This window comes from Rhinoraja longicauda, chromosome 31, assembly GCF_053455715.1.
Source record: "Rhinoraja longicauda isolate Sanriku21f chromosome 31, sRhiLon1.1, whole genome shotgun sequence".
NCBI classification, from domain to species: Eukaryota; Metazoa; Chordata; class Chondrichthyes; order Rajiformes; family Arhynchobatidae; genus Rhinoraja; species Rhinoraja longicauda.
In genome coordinates, this window is record NC_135983.1 from 29910966 (window position 1) to 29924949 (window position 13984).

At 58.2% G+C, this 13984-nt stretch overlaps 1 protein-coding gene across 1 annotated transcript in view; it reads left to right on the top strand.

Annotated features, from left to right (window-relative positions):
* The window catches only part of LOC144608323 (3-oxoacyl-[acyl-carrier-protein] reductase FabG), a 20228-nt gene extending 8313 nt beyond the window's left edge, over positions 1 to 11915 (top strand). The window contains exons 2-8 of the mRNA XM_078425965.1: positions 5462 to 5632; positions 6365 to 6543; positions 7650 to 7743; positions 8286 to 8355; positions 9744 to 9780; positions 10767 to 10830; positions 11570 to 11915. Of these exons, the coding sequence (XP_078282091.1) occupies positions 5462 to 5632; positions 6365 to 6543; positions 7650 to 7743; positions 8286 to 8355; positions 9744 to 9780; positions 10767 to 10830; positions 11570 to 11728 (774 nt within the window). The 3' untranslated portion in view covers positions 11729 to 11915. The remainder of the gene's footprint in view (positions 1 to 5461; positions 5633 to 6364; positions 6544 to 7649; positions 7744 to 8285; positions 8356 to 9743; positions 9781 to 10766; positions 10831 to 11569) is intronic.
* Positions 11916 to 13984: the final 2069 nt, after the last annotated feature.

A 13984-nucleotide genomic window follows, 5' to 3' on the forward strand; every position in this document is an offset into this window, starting at 1 on the left:
ACACACACAGGGGACACACACACACGGGAACACACACACACACACAGGGGACACACACACACACACGGGAACACACACACACACACACAGGGGACACACACACACACACACACGGGGACACACACACACACACACACGGGGACACACACACACACAGGGACACACACAGGGGACACACACACACACAGGGGACACACACACACACAGGGGACACACACACGCACACGGGGACACACACACACACACACACACACAGGGGACACACACACACACACACACACACACACACACAGGGGACACACACACACACACACACAGGGGACACACACACACAGGGACACACACACACACACAGGGGACACACACACACAGGGACACACACACACACACAGGGGACACACACACACACACACACAGGGGACACACACACACACACACACAGGGGACACACACACACACACACACAGGGACACACACACACACACAGGGGACACACACACACACACAGGGACACACACAGGGACACACACACACACACACACAGGGACACACACACACACAGGGGACACACACACACAGGGACACACACACACAGGGGGCACACACACACACACAGGGACACACACACACACACACACACACACAGGGACACACACACACACACACACACAGGGACACACACACACACACACACACAGGGACACACACACACACACACACTGGGGACACACACACACACACACACAGGGGACACACACACACACGCACACACACACAGGGGACACACACACACACACAGGGACACACACACATAGGGGACACACACACACACACACACAGGGGACACACGCACACACACACAGGGGACACACACACACACACAGGGATACACACACACAGGGGACACACACACACACACACACACACAGGGGACACACACACACACACAGGGACACACACACACACACACACAGGGACACACATGCACACACACACACACAGGGACACACACACACACACACACAGGGGACACACACACACACACGCACACGGGGACACACACACACACACACAGGGCACACACACACACAGGGACACACACACACACACACACAGGGGGACACACACACACAGGAGACACACACACACACACACACGGGACACACACACACAGGGGACACACACACACACACACACGGGACACACACACACAGGGGACACACACACACACACAGGGGACACACACACACACACACACGGGGACACACACACACACACACACGGGGACACACACACAGGGGACACACACACACACAGGGGACACACACACACACACACAGGGACACACACACACACACACGGGGACACACACACACACACAGGGACACACACACACACACACACACACACACAGGGGGACACACACACACAGGGGGACACACACACACACACACACAGGGGGACACACACACACACACACACACACACACACACAGGGACACACACACACACACACAGGGACACACACACACACACACAGGGGGACACACACACACACACACACAGGGCACACACACACACAGGGGGACACACACACACACACAGGGGGACACACACACACAGGAGACACACACACACACACACACGGGACACACACACACAGGGGACACACACACACACACAGGGGACACACACACACACACACACGGGGACACACACACACACACACACGGGGACACACACACAGGTGACACACACACACACAGGGGACACACACACACACACACACAGGGGACACACACACACACACAGGGGACACACACACAGGGACACACACACACACACACACACACAGGGACACACACACACACACAGGGACACACACAGGGGACACACACACACACACAGGGACACACACAGGGGACACACACACACACACAGGGGACACACACACACACACACACACAGGGACACACACGGGACACACACACACACAGGGGACACACACACAGACACAGGGACACACACACACACACACAGGGACACACACACACACACACACAGGGGACACACACACACACACACAGGGACACACACACACACACAGGGACACACACACACACACAGGGGACACACACACACACACGGGACACACACACAGGGAGACACACGGACACACACACACACAGGGGACACACACACACACAGGGGACACACACACACACACAGGGACACACACAGGGGACACACACACACAGGGGACACACACACACACACAGGGGACACACACACACACACACACAGGGGACACACACACACACAGGGGACACACACACACACACACACACACACACAGGGGACACACACACACACACACAGGGACACACACACACACAAGGGACACACACACACACACACAGGGGACACACACACACACACACAGGGGACACACACAGACATACACACACACGACACACACACACACAGGGACACACACACACAGGGACACACACACACACACACAGGGGACACACACACTGGGACACACACACACACACACAGGGAACACACACACAGGGACACACACACGGACACACACACAGGGACACACACACACACACACACACAGGGACACACACACACACACAGGGGACACACACACAGACACAGGGGACACACACACACACACACAGACACACACACACACAGGGGACACACACACACACAGACACACACACAGACACACACACACAGGGGACACACACACACACACAGGGGACACACACACACACACACACGGGACACACACACACACCCACACACACACACACACACACACACAGGGGACACACACGCACACACAGGGGACACACACACGCACACAGGGGACACACACACACACACACACGGGACACACACACACAGGGGACACACACACACACACAGGGGACACACACACACACACACACGGGGACACACACACACACACACACGGGGACACACACACAGGGGACACACACACACACAGGGGACACACACACACACACACAGGGGACACACACACACACACAGGGGACACACACACAGGGACACACACACACACACACACACACACAGGGACACACACACACACACAGGGACACACACAGGGGACACACACACACACACAGGGACACACACAGGGGACACACACACACACACAGGGGACACACACACACACACACACACACAGGGACACACACGGGACACACACACACACAGGGGACACACACACAGACACAGGGACACACACACACACACACAGGGACACACACACACACACACAGGGGACACACACACACACACACAGGGACACACACACACACACACAGGGACACACACACACACACAGGGGACACACACACACACACGGGACACACACACAGGGAGACACACGGACACACACACACACAGGGGACACACACACACACAGGGGACACACACACACACAGGGACACACACAGGGGACACACACACACAGGGGACACACACACACACACACACACAGGGGACACACACACACACACACAGGGGACACACACACACACAGGGGACACACACACACACACACACACAGGGGACACACACACACACACACAGGGACACACACACACACAAGGGACACACACACACACACACAGGGGACACACACACACACACACAGGGGACACACACAGACATACACACACACGACACACACACACACAGGGACACACACACACAGGGACACACACACACACACACAGGGGACACACACACTGGGACACACACACACACACACACACACAGGGAACACACACACAGGGACACACACACGGACACACACACAGGGACACACACACACACACACACACACACAGGGACACACACACACACACACACAGGGGACACACACACAGACACAGGGGACACACACACACACACACACACACAGGGGACACACACACACAGACACACACACAGACACACACACACAGGGGACACACACACACACAGGGGACACACACACACACACACACGGGACACACACACACACCCACACACACACACACACAGGGGACACACACGCACACACAGGGGACACACACACGCACACAGGGGACACACACACACACACACACACAGTGGACACACACACACACACACACACACACAGGGGACACACACACACACACACACACACAGGGGACACACACACACCCACACACACACACACACACACAGGGACACACACACAGGGACACACACACACACACACACACAGGACACACACACACACACACAGGGGACACACACACACACGGGAACACACACACACACACACAGACACATACACACACATGACACACACACACACACACACAGGGACACACACACACAGGGACACACACACACACACACAGAGGACACACACACAGGGACACACACACACACACACAGGGACACACACACACACACACACACACAGGGGACAGACACAAGGGACACACACACAGCCACACACACACACACAGGGGACACACAGACACAGGGGACACACAGGACACACACACACACACACACACACACACAGGGGACACACACACACACACACACACACAGACACACACAGGGGACACACACACACACACACAGGGGCACACACACACACACACAGACACAGGGGACACACACACACACACAGACACACACACACACACACAGGGACACACACACACACACACAGGGACACACAGGACACACACACACACACGAGGACACACACACACGGGACACACACACACACACAGGGGACACACACACACACACACGGGACACACACACACAGGGGACACACACAGGGGACACACACACACACACACACACACACACACACGGGACACACACACACACAGGGGACACACACACACACACACACAGGGGGACAGAGAGTATGGGGAGGGAGACGTGTCTCCCCCGGTCACCAAAATCCTCTGTCTGTCCCCTTATCCCCGGCCTGACCCGTGCTGTCTACTGTCTACTGTCTGTGTATCCCCGGCCTGTCCCGTGCTGTCTACTGTCTGTGTATCCCTGGCCTGACCCGTGCTGTCTGCTGTCTGTATCCCTGGCCTGACCCGTGCTGTCTACTGTCTACTGTCTGTGTATCCCCGGCCTTACCCGTGCTGTCTACTGTCTGTGTATCCCCGGCCTGACCCGTGCTGTCTACTGTCTGCTGTCTGTATCCCCGGCCTGACCCGTGCTGTCTACTGTCTGCTGTCTGTATCCCCGGCCTTACCCGTGCTGTCTACTGTCTGTGTATCCCCGGCCTGACCCGTGCTGTCTACTGTCTACTGTCTGTGTATCCCTGGCCTGACCCGTGCTGTCTACTGTCTACTGTCTGTGTATCCCTGGCCTGACCCTTGCTGTCTACTGTCTGCTGCAGCGGCTGTCTCTCGGTGACAAGGTGGCCCTGATCACGGGAGCCAGCTCTGGCATCGGCGCCGGCACCGCCACCCTGTTCGCCAAGCTGGGGGCTAAACTGGCCCTGAACGGCCGCAACGTGGAGAGTCTGGGCAAGGTGGGGCAGGAGTGTGAACAGGTCGGAGCCCACACGGTGAGTTGGGAAGGGGGGGGGGTTGGGGGGGTGTCAGGGCAAGGTGGGGCAGGAGTGCTGACCGTTCACTCTGGGGACTGCCCGGTCACTCTGCGTGTGGAGAGTGACCGGTCACTCTGTGTGTGGAGTGATTGTTCAATCTGGCGACTGACCGTTCACTCTGTGTGTGTGGAGTGTCCGTTCACTCTGTGTGGGGACTGACCATTCACTCTGCGTGTGTGGACTGACCATTCACTCTGTGTGTGGGGACTGACCATTCACTCTGTGTGTGGGGACTGACCATTCACTCTGTGTGTGGGGACTGACCATTCACTCTGCGTGTGTGGACTGACCGTTCACTGTGTGTGGAGTGACCGTTCACTCTGGTGACTGACCGTTCACTCTGTGTGTGTGGAGTGTCCGTTCACTGTGTGTGTGGAGTGACCGGTCACTCTGTGTGTGGAGTGATTGTTCAATCTGGCGACTGACCGTTCACTCTGTGTGTGTGGACTGACCGTTCACTGTGTGTGTGGAGTGACCGTTCACTCTGGTGACTGACCATTCACTCTGTGTGTGTGGACTGACCATTCACTCTGCGTGTGTGGACTGACCGTTCACTCTGTGTGTGGACTGACCGTTCACTCTGTGTGTGTGGACTGACCGTTCACTCTGTGTGTGTGGACTGACCGGTCACTCTGTGTGTGGAGTGATTGTTCAATCTGGCGACTGACCGTTCACTCTGTGCTTCTTCAGCCCCTGCTGCTGCCCGGTGACCTGACAGATGAGGTGACCGTGAGCAGGCTGGTGGAGGAGACCATCGGTCACTACGGACAGCTGGACGTGCTGGTCAACAGCGCGGGCATCCTGCTGATGGGCACCATCGAAACCACCACCATGGAGCAGTACGATCACATAATGAATGTCAACGTCAGGTATGGTGTCCCTCGGTCAGTCAGCGCCTGTTCATGGGTGACCCTCCTACATAGAACAATGAACAGTACAGGAACAGGCCCTTCGGCCCACAATGTTGGTGCCGAACATGATGCCGTTAAACTGGGAACTTCTTAACACTTCTCATAATTTTATATACTTTTATCAAGTCTTTATCAATCTCTGACATTCTAGTGAAAACAATCCAAATTTATGCAAGATTTCCCTGTAGCTGAAACCTTCTAATTCTGGTAAACCTCCTTTGCACTCTCTACAAAGCCTCCACAGCCTTCCTGTAATGGGGGCGACCAGAAATGCAAGCAATGACCAAAGTCCTGCAAAGCTGCATCATGACTTCCTGATTCTTATATTCAATGTCCCGAGCAATGAAGGCAAACGCCTTATCTACCTGTGCTGCCACCTTCAGTGAGTTGTCAACCCGGACTCTCAGTTCCCTCTGCACATCCACATACTCAGCTGGTCTGATGAATCCTCATCCTGTCCCATTGCCCAGCGTCTGGGGCATGGAACCTTCAATGCTCTGCACTGTTCATAAGTGATAGGAACAGAATTAGGCCATTTGTTAATTTACAAGCCTCTAATTGATCTGGTGACCCCAAAATGCTGTGTTTAGTTTAATTTAAAGTTACAGCGCGGAAAAAGGCCCTTTGGCCCACCGAGACCGCGCTGACCAGCGATCCCCGCACATTAACACTATCCTACACACACTTGGGACAATTTTTACATTTACCAAGCCAATTAACCTACATACCTGCACGCCTTTGGAGTGTGGGAGGAAACCGAAGATATCGGAGAAAACCCACGCAGGTCACGGGGAGAACGTACAAACTCCGTACAGACAGCGCCCGTAGTCGGAATCGAGCCCGGGTCTCCGGAGCTGCATTCGCTGTAAGGCAGCAACTCTACCGCTGGGCCAACATTCCGCTCTAGTTGTGTACATTCACCGGCTTATGGATCCAATTAAAATTATGATTAGTGCTACTGGAAGCCAATATCTAGAAAGGATTTAAAAGAACTCTCGCAGTGTGTTCATGTGCAGAAAGTCTCTGGACATTTACGAATGTTCTTGTGGTGTTGCCTTACACAGATCTCTCTACCACCTCAGTCGCGTGGCTGTGCCTCACCTCATCCATAGCAAGGGCTGCATTGTCAACGTGTCCAGTGTTAATGGTCAGCGCTCAGTGAGTAGAGAGGTTGATCTGTCCACGCTTAGCTTCACAGCCCAGTAATCAGGGTAGCATCGTGGAAACAAGCCTATACCCCAATGACAGACACTAAGTGCTGGAGTGACTTCCTGAAGAGGGTCTTCACCCGAAACATCACCTATCCATGTTCTCCACAGATGCTGCCTGACCCGCTGAGTTACTCCAGCACTCTGTGAAACGTCACCTAGTGGCAGTGGGTGGGTGGTCTGTGGGTGGGGGGGGACGTGGGTGGGGGGAGTGGGTGGGGGGGCAGTGGGTGGGGTGCCGTGGGCGGGAGTGGGTGGGGGGCCGTGGGTGGGGGGAGTGGGTGGGGGGGCAGTGGGTGGGGGGCCTTGGGTGGGGGGGCGTGGGTGGGTGGGGGTTAGTGGGTGGGTGGACTGTGGGGGGGCAGTTGGTGGGGGGCCATGGGTGGGTGGTCTGTGGGTGGGAGGCCGTGGGTGGGTGGGGGTTAGTGGGTGGGTGGGTGGTCTGGGGGGGCCGTGGGTGGGGTACTCACTGCTGTGTTCCCGCCTCCACAGTTCCCGGGCGTGCTGGCCTACTGCATGTCGAAGGCGGCCGTGGACCAGATGACGCGGTGCATGGCCCTCGGTGAGTGCAGCGCCGGCACCCCTCCCTCTGGGGAAAGGACAGCACCCACAGCACCCACAGCACCCCGTAACACAGCACCCACAGCACCCCGTAACACAGCACCCACAGCACCCCGTAACACAGCACCCACAGCACCCCGTAACACAGCACCCACAGCACCCCGTAACACAGCACCCCGTAACACAGCACCCACAGCACCCACAGCACCCACAGCACCCCGTAACACAGCACCCACAGCACCCACAGCACCCACAGCACCCCGTAACACAGCACCCCGAAACACAGCACCCCGTAACACAGCACCCACAGCACCCCGTAACACAGCACCCACAGCACCCCGTAACACAGCACCCACAGCACCCCGTAACACAGCACCCCGTAACACAGCACCCACAGCACCCCGTAACACAGCACCCGTAGCACCCACAGCACCCCGTAACACAGCACCCCGTAACACAGCACCCACAGCACCCAGGAAACACAGCACCCACAGCACCCCGTAACACAGCACCCACAGCACCCCATAATCATAGTCGTCCGTCCACGGTCTGTGATCAGATACACAGACACCCACGGTCCCGCCATTCCGGCCCCTTCTGATGCTTCTGTTGCTTCACTCGCGGAACCGGCCTCCCAGACAGCGAGCCGGATTAAACCTCGCCCACGTACCCCACCCACTCCCCATCCCATTGCTCCCTCCCTGTGACCCCACACAGACACCCACCACCCAGTCCTGCATCCCTGTGAGGGTGCCCTGGCCTGAAGCCCATGGGTGACGGGATGTTGGAGCGATCTAGTGATTCCGTAACCATGGGTCACCACGCCCTCTCCAGCCAGAGGCACCTCTCTGCCCTGAGACCCACTGAGACCCAGCACCCACTGAGACCCAGCACCCACTGAGACCCAGCACCCACAGGTGTACCTCTCTGCCCTGGCACCCACTGAGACCCAGCACCCACTGAGACCAGCACCCACAGGTGTACCTCTCTGCCCTGGCGTTGCTGAGCCTAGCCTACCTGTGGGGTCTGGGCAATATTGCTCAGGTCCACATGAACACACTAAATCACCACCTCTCGCCACCCCTCCCCGTGACCTGGCCATGTGATGCAGACCGCAGCAGCTTGTTCGAGAGTTCTAGGGTCAACACGGGAAGGGTCAGGGGTTCCTCTGTCTCCCAGCCCCTCCCTCCGCAGACCCCCGCCACCCTCCCCACCCCCGTTGTTCCCTCCCGGCTCGTCCCACGTTGTCCGTCCCATCCCCCTGGCCCCTCCCACATTGTCCCTCCCCGGCCCCCACACAGTGAGCTGGGCTCGGGGATTGGCGGCGTTACGGTCCCATCGCTGTGCGACGTGTGTGGGCCCCAGACTGACCCTCGGCCTCTCCCACAGACCTGGCCCCCAGGGAGGTGCGAGTGAACGCTGTCAGGTGAGTCGATGTCCACCCACCTCCACCTGCCTGGACATGACTGTCCCCCACCCACACGCGTGACATCTTCCTCCGCCTCCTGCAGCCTCACGTGTTGAGAGTGAGTGTGAGCATCCACCTGTGAGTGAGTGTGTCAGTGAGTGTGAGCGTACACCTGTGAGTGTGAGTGTACACCTGTGAGTGTGAGTGAGTGTACACCTATGAGTGTGAGTCAGTGAGTGTGAGTGTACACCTGTGAGTGTCAGTGAATGTGAGCGTACACCTGTGAGTGTGTCTGAGTGAGTGTACACCTGTGAGTGTGAGTGTCAGTGAGTGTGAGCATCAACTTGTGAGTGTGAGTACACCTGTGAGTGTGAGTGTACACGTGAGTGTGTCAGTGAGTGTGAGCGTACACCTGTGAGTATGAGTGAGTGTGAGCATACACCTGTGAGTGTGATCCTGAACGGTGAATACTCAGGCTCTTTGACTGCAGAGGGCAGCATGGGGCAGACCCCTCCCTGCATCACCTCCCCGTCACGGTGTGTCCCTCCCCCCCGCCTCCCCGTCCTCCCCTCCCAGCCTCCTCTCCCCATCACTCTGTGCATCCCCCTCTCTCCGGCCCTCCCTCCCTGCTCCCCTCTCCCTGCTCCCCTCTCCCTGCCACACTCTCCCTCCCTCTCTCCCCCCCTCTCCCCGTCACTCTCCCCGCCCCTCTCTCCCCCCTCCTCTCCCCGCCCCCCTCTCCCCCCACTCTCCCCGTCGATCTCCCCCGCTCTCCCCCTCCACCCTCTCCCCCCCATCTCCCCTCCCCACTCTCCCCCCACTCTCCCCCCCTCTCCCCCCATTCTCCCCATCGATCTCCCCCACTCTCCCCGCCCCCCTCTCCCCCCACTCTCCCCCTCCTCTCCCTGTCCCCCTCCCCCCTCTCCCCCCACTCTCCCCCTCCTCTCCCTGTCCCCTTCTCCCCCCACTCTCCCCGTCACTCTCCCTGTCACTCTCTCCTCCAGCCCAGGGGTGATCGTCACGGACATCCACAAGCGGGCGGGGCTGAACGATGGCGACTACGCCAAGGTGAGGGGCCGCGTGTGGGGTTAGGGGTCAGTGTCGGGCGGGGAGGGGGTGATCCCACTGGAGTGGGGTGATTTTGGGTATGAGGGGGCGATGCTGGGGGGGGGGGCTAGTTCCCGTGGGGTGGGGGAGGTGTGTTGATCGTAGTGGGTGGGGGCAGGGTGATTACAGGCAGTGTGGGAGGGGTGCTGGTTTTGACCAGTGGGTGATTTCCCATTGTGGGGTGATTGGGATTGGGGGGGTTGGGAGGGGGATTGGGACGTTTGGGAGGGGGATTGGGATGGGGGGGTTTGGGAGGGGGATTGGGGGGTTTGGAAGGGGGGCGTTGGGATGGGAGGTTTGGGATGGGGGGTTTGGGAGGGGGTTTGGGATGGGGGGGGTTTGGGAGGGGGATTGGGACGTTTGGGAGGGGGGTTGGGATGGGGGGGTTTGGGAGGGGGATTGGGGGGTTTGGAAGGGGGGTGTTGGGATGGGAGGTTTGGGATGGGGGGTTTGGGAGGAGATTGGAGGGGAGTTGGGATGGGGGGTTTGGGAGGGGGGGGTTTGTGGGGAGGGGTTTGGGAGGGGGGGGTTGGGATGGGGGGTTTGTGGGGAGGGGTTTGGGAGGGGGGGGTTGGGATGGGGGGTTTGTGGGGAGGGGTTTGGGAGGGGGGTTTGTGGGGAGGGGTTTGGGAGGGGGGGGTTGGGATGGGGGTGGTTTGATGGTAGAGGGTGCCGGCTCTGACTAGGCCTCTCCCTGCAGTTCTTGAGCAAGTGCAAGGTGACGCATGCGATGGGACGGCCGGGGCAGGTGCAGGAGGTTGCCCAGGCCATCGCCTTCCTGGCCTCCGACGCGGCATCCTTCATCACCGGCGTCACCTTGCCTGTGGATGGAGGCCGCCACGCCATGTGTCCACGCTGAGCCCACGCCACGCCGGCCCCGGTCACTCCCCGTCACTCCGGGGCCAGGACCGGTCCCTGGGGGGCCCGACAACTGGGGGACCCGGTCACTGGGGGACACCACCCCAAACCCAGGCCGGTGGGGAGAGAACTGAGACGGCACGTGGAATGTCTACCCCATCCCTTCCACCTCAATAAACTTAACACTGCCTGCTGAGGCTGGTCTGTTCTTTTCACTGCAGTGTATGTGTGTACATGTGATCACATTCCTGTCTCGCCCCTTCCCCACAGCCCCTACTCCCCTCACTCCCCACAGCCCCTACTCCCCTCACTCCCCACAGCACCTACTCTCCCTCACTTCCCACAGCCTCTGCTTTTCCCCCATCCTCCGGGGCATGCAATCTGGCCTGTGAGCCCTGGGTCTCTCAGCCCCACTTGCTGGTCCCAGGCCCCTGCACCCGGGCTCCTGCACCCTGCACCCGGGCCCCTGCACCCTGCACCCGGGCCCCTGCACCCGGGCCCCTGCACCCGGGCCCCTGCACCCTGCACCCGGGCCCCTGCACCCTGCACCCGGGCCCCTGCACCCGGGCCCCTGCACCCTGCACCCTGCACCCGGGCCCCTGCACCCGGGCCCCTGCACCCGGGCCCCTGCACCCTGCACCCGGGCCCCTGCACCCGGGCCCCTGCACCCGGGCCCCTGCACCCGGGCCCCTGCACCCTGCACCCGGGCCCCTGCACCCTGCACCCGGGCCCCTGCACCCTGCACCTGGACCCCTGCACCCTGCACCCGGGCCCCTGCACCCGGACCCCTGCACCCTGCACCCGGGCCCCTGCACCCGGGCTTCTGCTTCCTCGAGTCTCACATCCATTTCATATATCTCTCTCTACCTCTCTCTGTCTCTACCTCTCTCTGCCGATGCCTCTTTGTTCCACATTACTGACCTTGCCTCTGTTGGTCTGATCCCTGGTCTCACTGTCTATTACAATGTGTCCCTCACACCACACTCTCTTGGGTGGCCACACTTGGTTCCTTTGCTCCCGCAACCACACATTTTACAGCTTTAGAGGTGGTGCACAAAATGAAATTGCTGTCTTCCGTCGCTCAGCTACAGTGCCAACAGGTTTCAGTGATCTGTGTAGATGGGGCATGTTGGGCGGTGTGGGCAAGTTGGGATGAAGGGCCTGTTTCCGTGCTGGGCGACTGTGACTAGTGTAGATGGGGCATGTTGGTCGGTGTGGGCAAGTTGAGCTGAAGGGCCTGTTTCCACGCTGCATGCCCTAACCCTAAGCCTAACGCTTCTATGATTGTTGGTGTACTGGCCACACAAGCAGGCCAATTCCACTTGGTTCGAACAGGCTGAAATCTAACACACGCGCTTGTTCAAAAGCATAAGAATAAGCAGATGCTGGAAATGTGACCAAATAACAGAAAATACTGGAGAGACTCAGGTAATGTTAGAAATATAAGTTTCAAGTTGCAGAGAAGGGGTGGAAGTGGAGGAAACAGGAGAGGTCTGTGATAAATTGCCACATGAAATGTTGGTGGGCAGGAATAAAGCTCATGGCATTGGGTAATACTGGCGTGATAAATGACTGAACACGGGGAACAGAGTGGGAACAGAGTGGGGCAGTGTGTGGCGCTGATGATACACCCCGGGGATCAGTGCTTGGGCTGTACCATTCCCAATGAGGGAACGGATTATCATCCCTAAGTGAGCAGAGATTGAGCTTTGAGGTGGAGGCAGAGAAGCATCAGTGTGTGCACTGAATACACAGCATAATGTGGGCACGTGTGAACGATAGAAAGACCCTCGTATTTAGATTGTTGGTGTGTAGGAAGGAACTGCACAGAAGATAGACACAAAATCCTGGAGTGACTCAGCGGGTCAGACACCATCTCTGGAGAGAAGGAATGGGTGACGAGACCATTTATCAGGATGGAGATGGTGATAAAATGGGGAATACTGACACAGAGGTCAGGAACAAGAAACTGCAGATGCTGGTTGACAAAAGAAGACGGAGTGCTGGAGTAACCGGGTCGGGCAGAGTGTGTGGAGAACACAGCCAGGCGATGATTCATGGGGTCGGTGGGGGGGAGCATCCCTTACTCCCGGTGCAGCGACGGGGAAGGAGGCAGGGAGTCTGGGACAAGTTGTTAGTTTAGAGGCCCTTCGGCCCACCGAGTCCGCACCGCCCAGTGATCCCCACACTGACTGCCCCACACACTGGGTCAGTTTACACTTGCACCAAAGCCGATTAACCTACAAACCGGCACGTC